This window comes from Carcharodon carcharias, chromosome 4 (assembly GCF_017639515.1).
Source record: "Carcharodon carcharias isolate sCarCar2 chromosome 4, sCarCar2.pri, whole genome shotgun sequence".
In the NCBI taxonomy this organism is placed as follows: Eukaryota; Metazoa; Chordata; class Chondrichthyes; order Lamniformes; family Lamnidae; genus Carcharodon; species Carcharodon carcharias.
This window is the reverse complement of record NC_054470.1, coordinates 153,756,014-153,778,972: the sequence shown is the minus strand read 5'-3', so window position 1 is coordinate 153,778,972 and position 22,959 is coordinate 153,756,014. Positions and strand designations below refer to the sequence as shown.

The 22,959-nt window shown below is 42.7% G+C and overlaps 1 protein-coding gene across 1 annotated transcript in view; it reads right to left on the bottom strand.

The window, feature by feature from the left end:
* mccc2 (methylcrotonyl-CoA carboxylase subunit 2) overlaps positions 1-22,959 on the bottom strand; it is a 122,142-nt gene that overhangs the window by 37,929 nt on the left and 61,254 nt on the right. Inside the window, exons 10-12 of the mRNA XM_041186323.1 lie at positions 14,368-14,463; positions 12,357-12,429; positions 3,114-3,190 (exon numbers count right to left, since the gene is read on the bottom strand). Of these exons, the coding sequence (XP_041042257.1) occupies positions 3,114-3,190; positions 12,357-12,429; positions 14,368-14,463 (246 nt within the window). The remainder of the gene's footprint in view (positions 1-3,113; positions 3,191-12,356; positions 12,430-14,367; positions 14,464-22,959) is intronic.

Sequence of the window (22,959 nt, the reverse complement as noted above, 5' to 3'; positions counted from 1 at the left end):
ACTAAAGATCAGTATAATCAAAGTTTTATACATGTTTTGAATCTTCAGTCCAGACATGGTGTAGTGCTCAAATAGATGCTGTGGTGATTTAACAACCCATTAAAGGAGAAATGTACTGATTTCAGTTAAACACAAAGCCTCAAATATTATAAAGGAACAGATATAATGCCAGGTGAAACAGTTCTTTTTGTCACTATGATGTATTTTCAGAAGAAATTTGTGCAGTTCTTCCTTTCTGTTGCTATCATAAAGATGGTCCTTTTTCATTCTCACTAAAAAATTCCAAGACTTGTGTGTGTTTATGGATTATCAACAACAGATTTATTTCAGATTCAGAACTGCAAAAGGAAAAGTTCCCCGACTTATCAGGTCCTGAGACTTGGGGCTGGATTTAATGCTCCCCCACTGGTGGGTTTGAAAGTAAGGAGCACGTTGAATCTAGCAGGCCGCACCCATGGGTCAACTGAGCCCCTTAAGTGGGCAATTAATTATAACATCATAAGGAAGTAGGCCATTCAGCTCAGCATACCTGCTCTACCATTTAATAAGTTCATGGCTGATCTGATTGTGGCCTTAACTCCACTTTCCTACTTGCTTTTCATAACCCTTGTTGGTCTTTATTGCAAGGGGGATGAAGTATAAAAGTAGAGAAATCTTGATACAACTATACAAGGCATTGGGAAGACCATACCTGGAGTACTCTGTACAGTTTTGCTCTCCTTACTTATAAAATAACCCTTGACTCCCTTGTCGGTCAAAATTCTGTCTAACTCACTTGGATATATTCAATGGCCCAGCACCAACTGCTCTCTGGGAAAGAGAATTCCAAAGAGTAACAATGCTCTGAGGGAAGAAATTCCTCATCCCTGTCTTAAATGGGAGATCCCTTATTTTTAAACTGTGCTCCCTAATTCTAGGTTCCCCTATCCTCTTTGCATCTATCTTGTCAAGTCCTCTCAGAATTTTATATGTTTCAATAAGATTACGCCATTCTTCTAAACTCCAATGAGTATAGATCCAACGTGCTCCAGCTTTCCTCATAAGACAACTCCTTTGTCCCAGGAATCAGCCTAGTAAACCTTCTCTGAACTGCTCCCAATGCAATGTTTATCCCTCCTTAAGTAAGGAGAGCAAAACTGTACAGAGTACTCCAGGTATAGTCTTCCCAATGCCCTGTATAGTTGTATCAAGATTTCTCTACTTTTATAATTCATCCCCCTTGCAATAAAGACCAACATTCCATTTGCCTCCCTGATTACTTGCTGTACCTGCATGTTACTTTTTGTTATTCATGTACAAGGACACCCAGGTCCCTCTGTATTGCAGCATTCTGCAGTCTCCATTTAAATAACATTGTGCTTTTCTATTCTTCCTGCCAAAGTGAATAACCCCACATTTTCCCACATTATACTCCATCTGCCAAACTTTTGCCCACTGACTTAGCCTATCTAACTCCCTTTGCTGATTCTTTGTATCCTCCTCACAGCTTGCTTTCTTACCCATCTTGTATCAGCAAATTTGGCTACAATACTGTTCGTTCCTTCATCCAAGTCATTAATACGGATCATAAATCCCTGTGGCATTCCACTAATTACAGTCTGCCAACTGAAAATTATCCTTTTCTTCCAACTGTCTGTTTCCTGTTCATTTGTCAATGCTCTATCCATGCTAATATATTACCCCCAACACCATAAGTTCTTACCTTATGTAGTAACATTTTATGCAGCACCTTATTGAATGCCTTTTGTAAATCCAAAGAGTACATCTACTCGTTCTTCTTTATCCATCCTGCTTGTTACATCCTTAAACAACTCTTTAAGCATGATTTCCCTTTCACAAAACCATGTTGACTCTGCCTGATTGTATTATGATTTTCTAAATTCCGACTACTGCTCCTTATTAATGGATTCTAGCATTTTCCCAATGATTGATGTTGGACTAACTGACTTATAGCTTCCTGCTTTTTATCTCCCTCCTTTCTTGAATAGTGCTGTTACATATTCAGTTTGCTGGGTTTTTTCCAGGATCTAGGGAATTTTGGAAGATCACAATCAATGCAAACATAAAAAGAAAAGGAAAGCAAGTAAGGAAAGGAAAGGAAAGAAAGGAAAGGAAAGAATGGCGGAAGGAAAGACAGAAGAGAGGAAGGAGGGAAGGAAAGGAGGTTCTTTCATGATCATCAGGCAAATCAAAGTGCTTTAGAACCAATGAAGTACTTTTGAAGCATAGTCACTGTTGTCATGTAGGAAACACAGCAGCCAGCTGTGCACAACAGGTTCCCACAAACAGCAAGGTGGCATGATTCAGGAAAGAAGTAATATATGGCTAGCATTTTTGTGGTAATGGAATGAAAGTAATGCAGGTTCTATTAATGAGTGAGTCGCCACCCAAATGGTGAAGCTGAAAATGTGCTGGAATAATCCATTTTGTTTTAAATTCTCTGCAGTGCCTTTAAGCAGCATAGTCACTGATGTCTTTCTAACACATTATTTAGAAAGAAAGAAAGGCTGGAACCAAATTACACATTATATTCCAAACATAACAGTACTAATGAGTTATGCAGGATTAAAACAAACTGTTTGATTTGTCAAGTGCGGTTTAGCCTTGCTGATAACACCATCACATTTTCTAATGACAAGCCACCTACTAGGTATATAAATTTCATGCTTTATGTTCTAATGACGAATACTTTACATTTGTGCACTTGGGAATTAATCCCACCTTCGTTTGTCCATTTGTTCAATTCATCCTGGTTACTATGAAAACGAGCAAGCTCTCTTAGATTAATCACCTGGCTAATTAGCTTGATTTTATCAGTAAATTTCCTATTCCTACAAATATCCATTCCAAATCATTTATGAATATTACAATGCGAACTGCAAGGGACCCAGAAGATACCTCACAATAACCTTGTCACTATTTTTTCCCTCATTCCATTTTCTCCAATTACCACCACTGGCTATTTTCAATCTAGCTGGCTAAGACAACTGGTTTTAAAATATTATTACAGTGAGGGACACACTTTAATTTGAAAACAATGTTATTTGCAGGCATTTCTCTCACACAAAATCCATAGAATCATAACTGTAATGCTACAAATGCTGTGTACAAACCTTCTTTGCAGATTCTGAGAAAAGGACTCCATTGTTTCCAATGATGCCGACTGGGTATCCAAAAATCCTTGCAAACCCTAAACATATCCCAGAGGAGGAAAAACACAAAGGATATTTTTAAAAGTATAGCAACAGAACCATGGTCATAAATTGTTGCATTGCAAGTCATAGTCATATTCAGATCCTTATACAGATTTATAGCAAAAAGTGTGAGCAGTACAGCCACTGATATCTTTCTAACAGACATTATTTAGAAAGGAAGAAAGACTTGCATTTATGTAATACCTTTGACAACTTCAAGATGTCTCAAAATCCTCTGCAGCCCATGAAGTAGTTTTGAAGCATAGTCACTGATATAATGTAGGAAATTGACCAAGTTTACTAAATTAAAACGTACTAAGTCGATACCTTGCAAATTCACAATCATCTGTAGCTATGTTCTTTGCAGCAGTTTTGTGAGAACCAAAGAAGTGTGTTTGAAGATGATAAATGGGTTAAAAATAAATATAATGCAAATTTCATATTGATGTATAGAAAAATAAAAGTTCACAACTTGGCTTCATTACAAACTCACACCTGCTGTGTTTGGCTCAGATATTGCCCTGTGGTCTGCTTGCACGCTTAACAATGCTGAGATTGCTTCATTATGGCTATAGTTACATGTAAAAAAGTGACTCAAATTTAAAGTTATTGGCTTTTGAATCAATCTAATTAAATGACAACCATGTTTTTAGAAAAAGCAAAAATGGCAATGGAAGAAAAATCTGGCAGTCAACAGAGGCTTAGACTATAAAAAATGTTTAGACTGTGAAAAATGAAAAACAGTGCTTGATGACATTAACTGTGCAAATCTTAAAATCTTACAGATTTATGTAGATTAAATGTTACTGGTAATATCAGTAATATTTGAAAGAGCTATTGGAAGATAGCTCTATGTTCCTATAGATATTAAAGACATCAAAGGATATGGGGATAGTGTGGGAAAGTGATGTTGAAGTAGATGATCAGCCATAATCTAGATGAGGTAAGCAGGTTCAAGGGGCTGAATGGCCTTCTTCTGCTCATATTTGCTATGTTTCTAAGATGAATCGTTGAAAGTACAAAATTAAATAATGTTTGGAATTAACTAATCTCAAAAATATGTCGCAAAGTGTTTGAGCTGGGCAGGCATTTAGCTTTTTTTTTTCTTAAAAAATTAAAGAATCGGCTTCAGAATCACAATTAACCATGTCTAATATTTCAAAAGTTACAATTAAATGAGTAAAAGGCTTGACCAGTCATCAACACTATTAACATCAAACTAATGACAAAAGGCAACCAACCTTGCAAATTAATCTGACTACTCTGATTATCCCATTTATTATTGGACATAAGTAAAGAAAAGATTTCAACATTGTTTTCCACAAGTGCTATTTGGCCTTTTGGCAAGTTACAGTTTCATAAACCACCGCCTCTATTTTCATTTTCTGTTGTTACAAACAGGATAGGAGGAGTGCGCAGTTGACCTAGCCCCACCAAACCCCTCCATAGGTTGCACCATTAGTTTGAAAGTTTGATTCACTCACCAAAATGGCCAACCTTTGCTCTGTTACCCGGAATAAGAGAGACTTTAACCAGGCTTTTTTCAACAAACAACAAACTTATTAGTTTATTATAAAACCAGTCTTATCAAATAGAAAGGCAAAGCTTATCCTCATTCAAGGTGGAGTATGATAGTATACTAATTGTCTTTCATGGTACAATCAATCAATCAATCAGCCAAACGCACACACAAAAAAACGAGGAACTCTGCCAAAGCTTAAAAGTCAATGGTTCAAGGGATAAGGAAAGATGGTGGAGTCCTTGAAATGGCCTCTGGGTTATACGGTTGGTGTCTCCGTGCTGATCTGCAAAACAGTTGATGACTCCTGCACTGCTTTTCAGGTGGACTCGAGGAACACTTGCAGATACTCTATTACAGCACATAACTACTTGGCAGCAGCTTATATTCACTTCTGGCTAAGGAGTAGCTCTGGACTGAAAAATGGCTGCTGTTTTCCTTTCACATGCAATTGGTCATTTCTCTTCTCAAAGCAAAACTAAAATCAATTCTTAAACACTGTTTTTCCAGGCATGGTTTTTTCAGAGCCATAAACCACCATGTGATCACTTTTGTACACAGTCCACCAGGGTCAAGAGGTTTCCAGCTTCTTAATAATTGCTTAATTACCTTTTCTCTCAGGAATAGCAAAGTCCTGCATTAACCCTTTAAGGGACAGTGACTTTCAAAACACAACTTCTTCCAGAATGTTATCAGTCCTTGAAGATGAACATTTTCTATGGTTAAAGTGTTCATGACACTGTTGTGACTGATAATTCTTACCCAGTTATTTGAAGACATGGTATATCAAGACACAAATGTCAGGAAGATATAATAATTCTCATAATGCTATTGGAATTTATTGCACAGTAATAATGGGGTCTGTGTCTATGGGTCTATTTCTGTGTGTGTGTGTGTGTGTGTGTGTGGCTTAATTGAATTAAAGGCAACTGGTCTGAAGGCTTCAATGTCTTAGAAGATAAGCGAGGTTTGAAATGTTAAGTAGGTAGACATAAGTGTAAAGGGAGCATTAGCATTTTTAAATAAACCAGGCTAGATGGATTTCAAAGGGGGAGTGAAATATTGCACCTAGCCAAGAGAAGTTCAGAAACAGTGGGCAGAATTTTCTGCCTACTGGGCAGGTGGGCCCGACCCAATCTCTGGCGGGCAGGGAGTCGATCCCCACCGGAAAAGTGGGCCCCGCCACCATTTTAAGTGGGCAGGCCAATTAAGGCCCACCCAGCATGACGCCAGGCGGGAAGTGCTATGCGCTTCCTGTGTGGGCGGGGGGATTTCCCAAATGCATGTGCACGAAACAGCACACATCTCCCTGAGGCTAAGTGCTGCCTCAGAGAGATCGCTGAAAGTTATTCAAACATTAAAAAAAAATTAAAAAATTCCTTAACATGTCCCCCTCATGTCACTGACACTGTCACACTAGATGGGACATGTTAATAAAAATGAGTGAAACTTTAATAAACTTTTTAAAAACTGAGATGAAACCTCATTCCGCCATGATGAGGTTTTATCTTTTTTCAGAAGCCCGCTGGGGCTCCTGGCCTGCCCGCCAGCCTTAAGGTTGGACGGGCAGGTCTTTCAATGAGCTGAATGATCCTGTCAATGGCCTCAACTGGCCATTGACAGGTCGGCAGGTGAACAGCTGATTTCGCTGTCCACCCGCCTTCCTAAAAATTTAAATGGGTTCTTCCCGACGTCATTTTCCTGTCGGCGAGCGAGCCCCGGCTCCAAATCGCCGACGGGAAAATTCTGGCCATAGTGAAACAATGGGAATTTGCATTCAAAGGGGAAAATATGTATAAAGGAGCGAAGGTGGTGTGTAAGGACAGGCATTCTAAGATCTAACAAGTATGAAAACCTCCAGCATCTAAGCCTCAAGCTGCTGTCTACAAAGATCTGAAGTTAAGAAAACTCACTTTGAATTAGATTGTTCAGGGTACCATGTTTCTTTGCCTCGGTCTTTTAAAATCTGTGTCTTACTGTTGCCTTAACAAAAATGTAACTGGAAGTTCGATTAACTAGGGGATTTAGAAGTTATCATAGTAGTAAATTGTAGATCAATGTATCTATTTAATAAAGGTTTAATTTAGTTCTGTCAGAAACCTATAAGACTTGGTGTTCTTATTACTACTGAATTCAAGGCATGCATCTCGAAATTTATACAAATTGCAAAACAGTTGTGGCAGTTATTTCAAGTTTCCCTTTGGGATTTGAACAGCTCAGCATGTACCATTGGTTGTGCCATAACACAAATGCCTGCAATGTGTGAAGGCGGCAGCTCACCAACATCTGGTCAAGAGCAATTACAGATGGGAAACGAATGGCGGTCTTGCCAGTGACACCCACATTCTATGAAAGAATGTCTTCTTAAAAATCCATCTGAACACGAACTACGTTCCCTCACCATCCCCCTCCTTCGTCACCGTATCTGGTGGAACCAGGCTATTCGCAGCCTCATCCTCATACCTGGCACTTGGCTAAGTTTCCGACCCCATATCCTCTCCATCACAATGAGTGCCTTGTTCCATCTGCCTCTGAATCAGTACACCAACGCCTGAAACGCTCATCCACCACTTTGCCATCTCTGAACTTCACTGTTCCAACGTTGTCCTGGCTGACCTCCCGTCATTCATCCTCTATAAACTTCAGCTCATTCAAAGCTTCTGCTGCCCACATCATATCATGTACTTCCCACCCATCACACCCATGCTCGCAGTTCTACATTGCCTCCTGGTCTTCAGCAAAATTTAATATTCGCACCATTATATTCAAAACTCTTCATGGCTTGATCCTCTTCATCCAGTCTCCAGCCCTATAACTCTCCAACTCTGGCCTCTTGTGCATTACCACCCCCAATGTTCCACCATTGTTAGCTACACCCTAAACTCTGGGATTGGAGGCCTGCACCTCTCTGCTGCTCCAACTCAGCCTTCATTTTAGAGCCCTACTTAAAATCTACGGCGGAATTTTCTATCCCCATTGGCGTTGGGCGTCATGGCAGGCATGAGCGGACAATATGGCGAGAAAGCCAAACATCGTTTTCACGCCATCGTAAAACCAGTTTGCGATCGTCCGCTCCACCCGTCAATGGCGGGCCGCATTTCCCACTGCCGCATGTTGGGAACGTCATTTTATACATTTGCATATAATTATAAGTCCTGCTTGTTAGAATCATCCCCCACCCAACATCAAATTTGCTGCCCACGTCGGCAGGAAAACATGCTGGCCCAGAGCACGTCTTGACAAGCGTGACATGCAGAAGCTGGGACTTACCGTGAAGGCCTTGCTCACATCGCGGATATCCGAGAAACTGAAGATGCTGGAGCCCTACAGCAATCGGAACTTGGAGGAACACATGCACCGCATGCTGGGTGCTGGGTGGATTCTCATGGATATGGCTCTGCCACAAAGCAGCTCACAGAAGATGGGAGGTCTCCATTGATGTCTGGGGTCTGCTTTGGGACATCACAGTCTTGGCTGTGGGCTGCTCAGGATGACCGTTAAGGTGGAGGAGGGGAAGGTCCAGCTGTGAGTCGGAGTGGAAAGTGTACCGTGGGCAGGGGGGTGAGAGAGGGTGGTCTAGGTTTGACTGGGAGGGGAAGGTGCACGGAGTTGGGAGGGGGGTGGGGGGTGGTAAGGCTGGGGAGGAGTGAAGATGTCAGTAGGAGATGAGGTTGGGAGGAGGGGAGGAGGGAAGGGAGTACAGCAGAGGAGGGTGTAACGGGAGAGAATGCGGCAACTAGGGATGTAGGTGTAAGGGGAGAGGAAGGTAAGAGAAGGAATTCGGAGGGGGGCAGGGCTTCGTAGGGAGGAAGGAGTCCAGGGGGAGGAAAGAGTTCGGGGGGAGGGGGAGGGGGCAGGGAAAGGTGTTCTGGAGGAGGAAAGGGGGGGGGGGCGGAGATGTGGGGGGAGAAGGCAATAAGGGTGGAGGAGGGAGTAAGGTTGGAAGAAGGGGTAAGGGGGTGATGTCCAGCTGTACGTGCAAGGGAGCAATCTGTGGAGTTAATGACTGCCTCCAAAAAGCGGAATGAGTGTGGGCGTGGTAGGAGGAAATGGTGTCTATGAAGGGGGCAGAGTGAGCCGGAAGGGTGGGAGGGTGAGAGTGTGACTGTAGTGGTAGAAGGCCCGGCGAGGGTAGTTGGTGGGAACTTGGAGGCAGACACGGACCTTGGGGATGGGGAGGAGGAAGTCGGGGAGGTCAATGAGGATGGGGGTGGGATTCTCAGGAAGGTAGGGAATGTGCACGTTCACCTGGTCATCCTGGAAAGAAAAGGGTTCTGGCTGGTAGACGCCAGTGGGGAGGTGGAAGGTGATGCCAGGAGGGTTAACAGTGATGGGCAAAGGACATGGGTATCCGGGGGAGGGGAAAGGACGAGGGAGCTGAGAAAAAAACACTACAAACTTTTCTTGAAATCGAAAGTGAGAGGAGCCTTGTAATTACGGGCACAGATGCTGCATGGGAATGCGATCAGTCGGTGGGCGGAGATGCAGGTCAGCTCGGATGGACAACTGAAAGAGAACCCCGGCAGGCAGCACTGAAAATGCTCAAGACATTGAGATGAGTGTGATGGAGGAAAGTTCCGTGCGCATGAGAGAATGCTTACCCAAGGCTCCGAAAGGCCCTGCCATACACACACACTTCTCCCTCCAGAATCACTTGTGGTCTGGCTGCATGCAACTAAACTGCTAGTTGTGGGGAGGGGGGAATGCATGGGGAGGACTCACAAAGCCTGTAAATAAATCGAAGTGAATATATTTTCAGATTATAAAATGACAAAATGTATTCACCCGTGTTCACTGCTTGTGATCAGAAATTCTTAACTTTTCTAGGCCTGCCATTTCTTCTAGGTGCTGCCCTGACAATCACAGGAGGTGCAAAGACAGCCTGTACAATGGTTGTCTCTGATGACTTTGGTGTGGGTCCTCCGGAGAGCTGAGGCCTCGAGGGCCGCAGATTGCTTTGGCTATCTTCCTGTGGGCCAGCTGCTCCCTCTGCGGTGACAGAGGACAAGGCTTAGGAGGTCACAGGCAGAGAAGACTCGGAGGGAGAAGACAGCCTCTGAGATTCCTGAATGGATGACCCAGGGGTGTCTAATTGCCGCTCCTCCTCCCTGTGGGTACCCCGGCATGACTCCTTGAGGGGAAGGAGCAGCTGGAGGGACATCGAGGTGTCCCATTTCCCTCTTGTGTTGCCAATGCAGGAACTCATGTCGCTACCATGATGGAGTGCAGGTTTGTGCACATCTCTGCGTTCTGCTGGACCAGGGTCTCCATGTCTTCCGCCCCATGAAGACCTCAATATGCATACACGTGGGCACCACTTTATCAGAGAGCAGGCAGATACACTCCTCCAAGTCATGAACTACTCTGTTAAGGGCTTCCAACAGCTCTGCGCAATTTTCCCCCGCCTTCTGCTGACTCTCCACGACGAGTTGGAAGGCTGAATCCAGAGGCTTGTCATTTGACTCGGATCTCACAGATGCCTCTTTCCCAGCAGTCCTTCAAGTGCCGTGGGGGCTCGGATGAACCTGCCTCCTCCTGCTGAGAACTTGTGTCCGTGTGGTGACCACCAGGTTGTGAACCCGGGCCTGCTCTAGATCTAGGTTCCACCAAGGTGTGTATCTCTACGCTGGTAGACATTGTGTGTAGCGCTTTGATGGGCCTTCCAAGCAGCTCTTCAATGGAGGAGCTGTCCTCTTGGCTGGAGGTGAGGACCTGGATGGAGCTGAGGGACTGACTGGCTGAAGGTGTCGGGTTCCTTGGCACAGATGCCTATGAATACAAGTTGAGATGATTAGTGCATGGCAGCAGAGTCAAAAACAGGAGGGAGAACACTCTCAGTTGCGTTAAGAGGGGGTTGATGTGGTGCAGGATCCCCATATGGGTGTTCACTGCTGACACAAGCAGGGTCCACGTCCTCACCAGTCAGCATGATGGCACACTCCTCAAAGTGAGTGAGGGGGTCTAATGTGGGCCACTCCACCCCCCGGGTCTGGGACCTGCCCCTGCTGTTGTGAGCCAGCTTCTCCTGCATGAAAACAGATGGAGAGAGTGTGAGCAGGGCACATGGCACTGTGTGGAATGTTTATGTGGTTCTCAGAGCCATGGGCCGAATGAGGACACAAGCTCCAGAGGATATGCCTCTGCTGGAGATGTGAGGGTGTGTGTGAACTTGTTAGTGGTGTAGTCTCTTGAGGTGTGAGATCACTGTGGATGTGTGGTGTGGGGGGTGGTGTCTGTGTGTGTGTGTGTGTATGTCTGTGTGTGGGGGTGGGGTTTGTGTGTGAGAGTGTGATGGAGGGGTGTGTCTGTGAGATGGGTGTGTGTGTGTGCACATGTGTGTGATGGGTGTGTACATGTGTGTGTGTGTGTGTGTGTGTGTGAGAGAGAGTTGAGAGTGATGAGAAGAGTAGCTTACCCTGGCAGAACGGATGAGAGCATTCATCCTCTTCCTGCACTGGAAGGCTGTCCTCTTTTGAAAGGCGTTGGCGCTGACCACTGCTGCCACCACCTCCCATGCTGGATTGGTGGCCTTACTTACTGGTCTTCGCCCAGAGTGGGGGTAGATTACATTGCAGCGGACCTCCACTGCATCCAATAGGGAAGTGTCACTAAATTTGGGGGCAGCATGTTTATTCCCTTTGGCAGCCATCAGTTCCCCGTTCCTTGAAGAGTGCTAACTCTGTGCAGGGGCGGCCTTTAAATACAGTGCCTGGTTTACCAAAGGCCTGAGGTGACGGCCGGGCAAGCGAATCAGAGGCCACTTCGCCAGCAACCCAGCATGGTTCCCAGGAATGAATTATTAATGAGATGGGACACGCCGAGAATGGGACAATGCGGTGTGAAAAGTCGCCACGGCAGCCAGCGGATAAAACATCCTTTTCCCCACCTGCTACCATACTTAGTGCAAATCTGGAACGATTCCGCCCTACCTCCCTGACTAAGATTTTAATTATCCTCCTAACATCGCCACTTCAGATCCACTTTTGTCAGATTACACTTATGTGAAATCTCGAGCTCATTTTTCTACATTAAAGGCACTATATAAATACAAGTTGTTCTTGTTTATCTCATCTAACAGACTAGTTCATGTATAGACTGAACCAGGCAGGTGGAATGCAACAATCAAAAGTCCTGGAGCTCCAACGTCTAAATCGTCCATCTGAGAAGTAACCATTCTATTGCTTATACCAGAAGGATGCTGCTTTTTGCTATAAATATTATCAAATAGGAAGTAGCTAAGTTGCCCTAGAGTTACTGAAATCCCTGTCACCTTCTGTGGTGTGCACCTATTTTCCATTTTTATTCTTCCAAGATACTGATTATCCGAGGAGTATACTTTCAAAGCAACAGTATGTAACAAACTCTTTCTGAACAACCATAACCTTCTTTGGTAACTGTTCTTATTATAACTATCATTGTACCTTTCCAAAACAATATACAAAATATTGTTGCTTTGTATGGGGTGGACCAACAAAGTAAAAGTCTGGTAGTTTATGATCACAAATATAGACTTTGTTATTATCTGTGCATAATAAAAGTGCAAGTTACACTTTACTTAAATCTTTACATAGATTTGACCTTGAAGCATTGAAAGATATGGGTACTTTTACAGACAGATCTATATTCTAGATCAGAAATTGTACCTGTAACTAAAGTGTCTCCATAAAAGGCTTTGAATTCATTAAATCTGCTTCCATCCACTATCCTGGCAATAACCTGGAACGACAATAATGTATTATCAGCAACCATCCAATTCAATCTCCATTTTTTATTTTTGTACAGAATTTTATTACGGAACCATGAGCAGAATTTAACAGATGGCGGGGTTCCCCCCACCCCCACCCCTCAACCACCACCACCCCCCAACACCCCCTCATCCCCCACCCTCCTCCACCCACCCCACTCCACCCCCACCCCCAGAGCTAAATTAATTGCCTTAGAGAGAAAACACTTAGCAGGCAGTGTGTAGCTTCAGCAGTTGAGGTAGACTGGGAAGTTGTGGCTTGGAAAAGAATCCACTAGAGTTGAAGTCTTAAAGCTGCAAAGGGATTTATATGTACGTTAGAGTTAAGTTGGCTAAGCTAAAATCTCAAACAACCTTGTGAGTCAAGAGACCAAGTTCAAGAAACCAAGAAGAGAAAGACCCCTAGAAGTCCCAGGATCCACAGGAAAGACAGAATGACATGCACTCAACTTAGGTATCATGCCATGCCTCGTATATGAAATGTAAAGTATGGATCTTTATTGTCCAATAAACCTTGTTTGCTCGCATTCTAAATTAGTGATTGTCCTTTTTGCCAATTTGGTTATTCCCCGACAAGAATTTTCCTGCCCTGGATTAGGATAGAGTCCAAATCCTTACAGATGGCAGGAAAACCACCTGGGGAATTTAACAGGCATACCCACCTGCAACCCTGCCAGAGGAAGTCCATAAAATTCTGCCCCATATATTTTACAGCCCAAATTGTAGCACAATGAAAAGAAACCATGAGTGATATCTATTGGGAAAGTTAAGCCTGAAAACAGGCAAGGCAGCCAAGGTTTAAGGTTGCTGAAGTCAGCGCTCATTGGTAATTTTTCAACAATCAAGAAATTTAACACTGGTCTCTCTGGAAATACTTCTGTTTAATAAGCATACTCAAATCAGCAACAACTGGCAGTTATGTAGTGCTTTTAATGTAGTAAGACATTCAAAGGTGTTTCACAGGAGAGTAATCAGATATAAATTGACACCAAACCAAAAAGGTAGACATTAAGGTGGATTTCTTTTAAAAAAATAACTGAAACGTGGGTGTCATTGAGAAGACCAAGTTATTGCCTATCCCTAGTTGCCCTCAAGGAGATTGCTATGAGCTGCCTTTTTTTATCCCATGAAAGTAACCAAATATTTGGTCAAAGAGATAAGTTTTCAACGGCGTCTTAAACAGAGATGGGTGGAGAGATAAAGTGGTTCAGGGAGGGAATTCCTAAGCAGATGGTTCAAGCAGCCGAAGGTACAGCTGCCTATACTTGGGGAAAGGAAATGGAAGATTCACATGAGCCCAAAGTTGAAGGAACACAGAGGTTTTGTAGAGTTGGAGAATTGCAGAGATCCTGGAGGATTGTGGACTCGAGAAATTTACAGAAGTAGGGCGGGATGAGGCAATGAAGAGATTTGAATACAAGGATGAGAATTTTAAATTCAAGGCATTGGCAGACCAGGAGCCAAATAGCACAGAGATGACGGTGGATAAGGCTTGCAAGCAAAACTCTTCCATTATAATGCAGCCCTGCTACATATGTATCTACTGATCAGAAATTTGGTTTATTAAAAGTCTATAAGTTACAAGTAACTACCCAAAAAACAACAAGCCTATAAGATACAGTATAATGGATTATTTGCTGGGCATGCCTTTCCCAACCAATTTAGTGTCTGCCTTGTGAAAATAAAGCCCAAGAAAACATTTTGCATGTCAATATGTATGTTCAGTGTGTAAATTAAAAAGGAAAATCCTGTCTCCAAGCTCCATCTCCTCAAAAATATTGAAAGATTTCTCAATTTACAGTGTTACACACATATTAATTACATTCTTAACAGCTTAAGCTTGTTCCTTCAAACCCAGATGAATGAACCATAGTTTCATGCTAACTGGAAAACCTTTCATAAGTCTATACCTCTTTGACATCAACACTTTTTTTCAGATTATCACCGACTACTCCATATAACTCTTCAGCAGGGAACAGTGGTTCTTCTGGGGCTTCCAGCGTCACCTAGGGAGACAAAGAACAGTGTAATTTGCTGCCTCCAAAGGCAGTACAATTCAGAACTATTTTTAAATTTGCATTTTATTTAACAGTAATAATTTAATAACAAGAAAATACAACTTGTAACTCTAGAATATCTAAAAAGCCAAGTGTCTGAATCCTTATTAAATTTGGTATTTGAAAAGATGTCCCACAACAAGGAGGCAGGGACCCCATTAGTAAAACCGTTGTTAGCAATTTCCAAACCATTCTGAAATGTAGGTGTCTTGCATGTATGTCTTGACATATGTGTATAAAATAATATTATTTGTATCGATCCATATGTCTGTAGTGTCAGCCTTCCGATTAGTTGGTTCACAGTTCATTTACAGGGATATCAACCAAAGAGGTTGAAAACATCAACAGAGTCCAACCAACATTTGCGTTGTCTGATTGTTACACAAACCGGTTTAAAAATTATGTAATGGAGTGTGTACAGGGCCCTTCAACAAGACTAGGAACAGCAGCAATCAAATTCAGTCAATGATATTCAGTGAATTATAACTGCGCACGCTCTTTATTAGGTCAGTCCAAAATTAATATCACTGCCCTGCTTTCTCTCTTTCTCCATAGGCATGTACATTTTGTGGCTCAATTTAGCTTTAAAATAATCAATGCTCTTTGCCTCAACCATTCCCTTCAGCAAAACCACAATCTTCAACAATCTTCTGTGTAAGGAGGTTTCTCCTAACCTCACTCTTTTCACAATATTTTGTTAGCAACTTCCTGACTGCTGGTAAATAGACTTTCCCTATTGACTCTATCAAAACCCTTAATCATTTTTAAAATCCTCTATTAAATCTTCTCTTAGCATTCCCTGCTACACTAGAAAGTGTTCCCGAATCTCAATTCTCCCTTCATAGCTATAGATTTCTGTCTTTGGAATCAGCCTAGTGCATCTATGCTGAATGCTCTCTCTGGCTTTAATGTCCTTTCTATATTCACACGACCAAAACAGCACCGTGCCATTAACAAATCTTCTGTCAAAATCGATTACTTCTTTTATCTTGTACATTATGGCCCACCTATAAAAGCCAAAATTCTCTGCCTTTTTACAGTTTCAACCACCAACACTTGCATTTTCAGGGAAGTATTTGAACTTCTTCATGTTGCTGTTCATTCAGAGGCTTCAATGGATTTCACAATAATCCACCCCGACATCTGAGAGTGAACCAACCTCATTGAAAGGTCGTCTCTCTCACGAGGGTTTCCAATTTTTACCTTCGGAGGTCTCGCCTTGGAATTCTGTCCAAAAGTCGCTCCAACTCGGGACAGCTTCAATGATAGCCACCTCTCAGGGTTTTAATGGCTTTCTGAGATTACATTCTCCTAGATTTGCAAGTACACTCAAACACCAATTCACAAGCACCATTTCAGCTCTTCGGCCGTGCCAAGCAGAACGCTATTGCTCCAAAGAGATACCCTTGTCCCAACGGCCCACAGCCAGAGTCACCAATCTTTGGCTACCTTCTTGGATCTTCAGGGCTTCTCTTGAGCCCTCTTCCACTACCAGGGCTTCTCCCGCAGCACTTTTCTCTAGTTGAATCCGGTTTCTGTGCTCCTTCCTTTTAAATGAACTGAACTGGGTCCTGTTTCTGTCCCATCTTTGTTCCTTACCTGGGACTCTTCTTCTTAGGACCTCTTCTGTCCTTCTCTCTTATCCCTTAACTGGGGCACTTCTTGGGACCTCTCCCTGTCCCCCTCCCTTGTCCCTTATCTGGGACATTTCTTGGGACCTCTCTCTGTCCCACTCCCTTGCCCCCTGCTTGCTATGGTGTTCTGCACACGGTCAGCAGACCTGGGTTTTCATGCCGTTTTTCTCCTTTCTCTATGTATAGGCACACAGGGCCTGAAGAACGTAAGGATGCTGAACTCCTCATCTGCAGCCTGCTCCTGGTCTGTGCATGCGCACAAAGTCCGAGGTCCATGGAGAAACAAAAAGTTCCCAACCTCCACGATCGACAAGCTAAGTATAAGTATCATAATACCTATCACCTTGGAAGAAAGAAAGCTTCATTACAGTGAAAGTTTCTTTATAATGGCTTTACAATTTCTTTACAAGAAGTAATTAACATCATAAACGTATAACAAATGGCTTATTGCATTCTATACAGATAAACTTTTCATTTTGTTTCACATCTACACGTATTGTATTATAAAGTTACAAAGATTTAACCAAGACAAAAGGCAATACATGTAACAAGAAAGATTAGCAAAATTTAAACAAAATAGAATTATTATAACTCAGAGCTTACGTATTTTTTTCCTTTTACTCCCAGGCTTTAACTTGGCAAAGCATGTTTAATTTAAAGCCGCAGCCCAATTGTCATCCTTAGCTGTAGGCATAATTCCATCTTTAAGCTCATTTTTTGAACTCAATCATGGTAAATTCTTTTTTAATAGGTAATTTTGGAACAATTCCAACTACACAAGGCCAACTTCAAAAAGCATCTCAAACATCACAAGCATCTTCATCAGAGCACAATTCAAATTGACATTAAGCAATGAGTAAGACACGCACTTCCCCTCAATGTCCTGTATTAATACATTCCAATTCAGCGAACTTTCTGAAGAAAAGTTCAAATCTTTTGCTAACAATACGCTCTGAGCTAAACCAGTATCTCTCAGGATAACAATTTTTCTGGGTTCTTTCTTGGACAAAAATGGAGTGATTTCCTCTTGCAATTTAAATCCCTTGTAATATTTTTCAGTTCTATCTACTCCTACTGTAAAAACATTAGTAGCACTGGGTTTTTCACAAGTTTCAATTTCTGATGCAACTTTCTCTATGGAAGTCTCTATCAATTGCACCAGTGCCACTGTTTTACCATCTATTTCCTTTTCTGGTATAGTCTTTTCTAAAGGCTCCTTAAGCGGTCTTATTACTGCCACCAACTTACCGTTCAACTTCCAAAAATGGGCATTGAGATGCCCTGTCTTATGGCAATAAAAGCATACTGGTTTCTTTACCTCACTTTTATCCTCTACACTATCATTTTTCTTGACTGGAACATCTTCTGCCTCCTCCATGAAGCAAGCTTCTTTTCTGTTCCTCCACCTTCCCTGTGGGTTTACCCCCAGCTGCCTATGTGATATATCAAACCCATCTGCCAGAACCGCTGCTTCACATACCCTAGAAATCAGTTGGTCTCCCAAGTGTAACCTCATAGCTCTTTTGATGCTATTTCAAAATTCTTCCAATATCATTAGCTCCCTCACATTCTCAAAATTTTGCTTCAACTTCAACGATTGAAGCCACTGGTCTCACAGCATTTCTTTCTTGCCATCAAATTCCACAAACCTTTCATTCGGTCTTTCCTTTAAAGTCCAAAATTTCAACTCATATGCTTCAGAGACAAGTTTGTATGCATTAGGTACTGCAATTTTAGGTACCTCATAATCTGAAGATTGTTCTTCCGAAAGCTAGAATACACATCCATAGCCTTCCCAACCAAAATGCTTTGCAAAATGAGAGTCCATGTGTCCTTTGGCCACTTTAGCTTTGTAGCCACCTTTTCAAACGAGAAAAACTATCTCTCAATTCCATCTTCAGTGAATTTAGGCAATAGAAGACGACTCTTTGTTACATCAAAACTCAGAACGGGACTCGATTCCTCATCCGAACTACTAGACCCGGTTTCACTCCGTTACCTTTGCTTTTCTCTAGCCAGTTCGTGGTGTCTGATTTTTTTCTCTTTGAAACTCGAGCTCAAGCTTTTGCATTTCCATTTCTTACACTCTTTCTTTTTCCAATTCGAGCTTTTTCATTTCCATTTCATTTGCTCTTTTTCCTTGTTTTCTAATTCAAGCTTTTTAATTTCTTTTCCAATTTCAAGCTGCTTCATTTGCAACTGAATTCTAGCTAATTCAATTGAATTGCTATCTGGTTTACCTTTTCCTTCTTCTAATGCTGTGAATTATGAATTATGTCTGCTTTCTTAGCCCCTGCTTTTAACTCCAACTTCAACTTTTCTGCTAATGTGATTAACCTAGCCTCGGTTAATTATTGCAAATCACTCAGGGAAAATCATCCCTCTCAAGAAAAGTCTTAGCAATTAGCAAGGCCATTCTGCTTTTCAATCATTATAGTAAAATTCATATTGGAAATCTTATCAACCTCAACAAGTGCCAGCACTTGTATTTGTTTGTGGATTCGAAATCCAGTAAGAGTACTCAATTTATGTTATGATCCTTGGCCTAAGCTGTTGGTGAGATCTGGTTAAAGGCCAATAACGTTTTGTTTGAAGTAGACAAAATTTGAGATTCAAGACTTGCTAATGGAATACAGCCACAAGGTTCTATGGGTTTTGAACAAAAATAAACTTTACTATACAAGGCTAGAAAGATAAAACAATTTACTATATCTATCATATACTCTAACATTCAGGGTAGGCATGAGGTACATGTGAATTAACAAGCCATTTGTGTTAAACACGCCGCATTACACAATAAATGCAAAATGTGGCCAAAACAGATTCCATGGATTTCACAATAACCCACCTTGACATCTGAAACACTGGGCAGAATTATCCCAGAATTGCACCAAGCGATGTTTTACCCGCCAGCCACAATGGCAGGTATTCACACATCATCCATTTCCCACCTCATTAATTATACGACCACAGGAAACACGCCGCCTCGCTGGCAGGAGGCCTCTGAATCGCCCGCCATGCTGTTACCTCACCGTTTCCACACTCCGGGTGCCATATCTGAACTTCAGCCACGCGCACAGTTCTCAATGCTTGCCGCCCAGGACTGCTCCAGTGAAGACATGGCTCTGAAAGCCAAGAGGGATTCAGTGACCCGTCACTGGAATATCTTTTGGAGACCCGCCGCGATGTCCTCCGCCCCCTCTCTGGCTGCAGGAGGCCCAGCTATCTCACCACTCTGGCTTGGGAGGCGGTGGCAGTGGTGGTCAGTGCCAATGCTGCATACAAGAGATTGGCCATCCAGTGCAGAAAGAGGAGTAATTATCTCATCCGTGTCACCAAGGTAAGGGCAACCATCTCATCACGCTAAACTCTCTCAAACACAAACCCATCACGCATTCACTGGGATCTCACTCACTGCCAGCTCAAGGGACATCACCACTCACTCTCTCTCACACACCCTCACATCTTCATCTACCCACTCATCCCTCACCATCTTGAGGCTACTCGCACAGATCAACATGCCCCCACACACACCTGGGATACCCCCACCTTCCCCAGTACAGCCCTCGCCCCCTGTAGCCTCTTCTCTTGCCTGAGGCCACTTCTTCCCCTTCCCCAAGCAAGCCCTAGCCCTGCAGCAGTTGAAATGCCACCCCCACCTCACGGCTGGTGTGGTAGGTAGAGACCTGCTTGTGAGGCCCCCTAAAAGTGATGTTGTGCTGCCTGCGAAATCTGGCGCTGATGACCACAAGCGCTGCCTAAGGCAAGGTAGGTAAACAAACTCAAAGTCCCAAGTGAAGTGCAGCTTGCCAGGTGCTTACGTACAGTTGTGAAACACCACACCAACATGCCTGGATGATCCAGTGTGAAGAATGATTCCGGTGAGTAGGGCTTATAACGAGATGCTAAAGTAATGAAATTAGGTTCCCGACATGTGGTGGCAGGAAACATGGTCTGCCATTGATGGGTGGAGCAACAAACGCAAACTGGTTATGAGGACCACGTAAAACCGATTCTTGTGATCTCCTGATATTTTCCACTCCCACCTGCTATGACGCCCACCGCAAATGGGAGCAGATGATTCTGCCCACTGAGTCAACCAATCTCACTGAAATTTCAACTCTCTCATGAGGGTTTCCAATCTTCACCTTTGAAGATCTTGCCTTGGAATTCTCTCCAAAGGTCACTCCAGCTCAGACAGCTTCAACGACAGCCCACCTCACAGGGTTTCAATCTCATCTTCCAAGGCTCCATTCCCCTGGGTTTCACCTGGAGTATGCTCAAACACCAATTTGCAAGCATATTTTCAGCTCTTTAGCAATGCCAAGCAGAACACTACTGCTCCAAATAGGTACATTTTCCCCAAAGACCCCCAGCCAGAGTTACCAATCTTCAGCTGCCTTCTTGGATCTTCAGGGCTTCTCTTGAACCCTCTTGGACTTCCAGGACTTCTCCCAAGCCCGCTTCACTTAAACTCTGCTACCCGCAGACCTTTTTTCTAATTGGAGCCTGTTTCTCTGCTTCTTCCTTTTAACTGAACTTAATTGGGGCCTGTTTCTGTTCCCTGCCTTTGTCCCTTACCTGGGACTCTTCTTCTTGGGACCTCTCCCTGTCCCCTCTCCATTGTCCCTTACCTCGATCACTTCTTGGGACCTCTCCCTGTCCCCCTCCCTTGTCAGGACACTTGCTGGTTGTGGCGTTCCACATCAAATCGCCTGACCTGGGTTTTTGCACCATTTTTCTTCTCTCTCTATGTGCAGGGCCTCTCCTGGGCCTGAAGAATGAAAGATGCCGAACTGTGCACGTGCAGCCTACTCCTGGCCTGCGTCTGCACAGAATGTCCAAGGTCCATCGAGAACCTTTGTTCCTGACCACTGAGCTCAATAAGGTATGAGTTTCATAAAAGGTTACTTACTGCTAAGTCAAATTTTTAATGTTAATTATTTATAACACTGGTCCAAGAGCTGATCCTTGTGGAACTCCTTTTTACCTTCCTCCAATTTGAATAACGACCCTTTACCATACTCTCTGCTTTCTATTTTTGCCCTGACTCTGCATGTCCTAATCTCTGCTATGAGCCTACCTTGTGGTATTTTAAAGGCCTTTTGAAGATCCAAGTGTATGACATCTACTGCATTATCTACTCTTTCCATTGCCTCTCAAAGAATGCTATCAGATTAGTAAAGCATGACTTAGTCGTTCCGAATCCATGCTGAGTATTTTTGTTACATTTTCTGTCTCCAGATACTCTTCTATCATTTGTTTTAGTGTAGCTTTCAATATCTTTCCCATCACTTGGTTTAAGGTGACTGCTCTTTTGGTCCCAGGTGTTGTTCTAGTTCCCTTTTTGTAAATAACAACAATATTAGCTGTCCACCAGTCCTCTGGTATAATCCCCCATTCTATGCAATTTATGCATACAAAAACTAGCAACTCCGCTATCTTCGCGCCAGTTTCTTTGAGTATATGTGGATGGATGCATGCCTTCTGGATCTGGGGGTTTTATCCTCATCTGGATTTACTAGTTTGTCAGTTACGTTCTCCCTTTCCACCCCAACTTTATTAATATAGCTGAAAAGAAAGACATGAGGAAGCATATGAGGATGCATCATGGGATTACTCGGGCTTGGCCAAGTTGTGAATATAAGTTTTAGAAGTGTCTACAGTTAAAAAAAATCTAGAATGAATATGACCTTCTAGCCAGGCCATGAAGTTGGTGAATGGTCTATGAGTTATACTGTAATAAACGTAAGCTTGATCTCAGGGTCAAGATATGCAAAATGCTAGGCACTGCAGTGAACCGTCAGGACAGATAAGCAAAGTTCATGTTTTGGAACATTGTTTGTGCCAACAGACAGGTCATTCCATGATTGTTTTACAATTCCTCCTGAACAGCGGAGGTGAGGAATAAGTCATTCATTTGTAATTAAGGATGTAACAATTAGACCTAAAAGATGGTATATATATATATATCTGATAGAAACTGTATAACTTCAAATTGCCTTTTAGAGCATTTCCCATGTGTGCACACTTGCAGTAAATAAAGAACTGCTGCTGAGTCCACCCACAGTCAAGTGTCTTTTAGATACTCCACAACAGATATATCACTGAAGCTTTTCAACTTGCATTCATCAGGACAAATGAAAGAATGCCAAATTTCAAACAATCATAACAATTTATACTACAGGAGAAAAGGGTGCTGATTGGTTGGCACGCTGACTCTGAATGGACGAGGTGTTGCCATGACCATGTTTTCTCCATGGCAAGTCTATCAAATACCCCATAAAAATTTCCCATTGTTTTTCTGTTTCATCGTTTTTCAAAACTTTTTCTCCATTAACCTTCTTCAGTTCAACCCTCATTTCTCATAATTTGCTCTATTTCAATCTACTATCTTTGTCCTACTTGAGTCATTTCTAATCCTTCTCTTAAACTTCACATATTTACTACTGAGATGCTCTCCTATTCTTGTTTCTCCTATCTGTTCTGGTTCATTATAAGATGCAGTTCTGATTATTTTTATGTTGGACTTCTCACATACTGAAGTAATTTTATGCTGGGGCAGTGTCCCCACACAACAGCATAATAGTTGGGGATGGGTTCACCTCAACTGGCCAGCACTGAATAGTGATTATTTTCATGTTGGAATTCTCACATAATGAAGTGAATATTACACTTGGGGCGATGTCCCCACACAACAGCATAAAAGTTGGGGGCGAGCCCACCTCCACCTGGCCAGCTCTGAAACACTTTCCTTGTCAAACGATTCTCACATTTTGTCATGCCAACAGACTTCACTGATAAGTGGCAA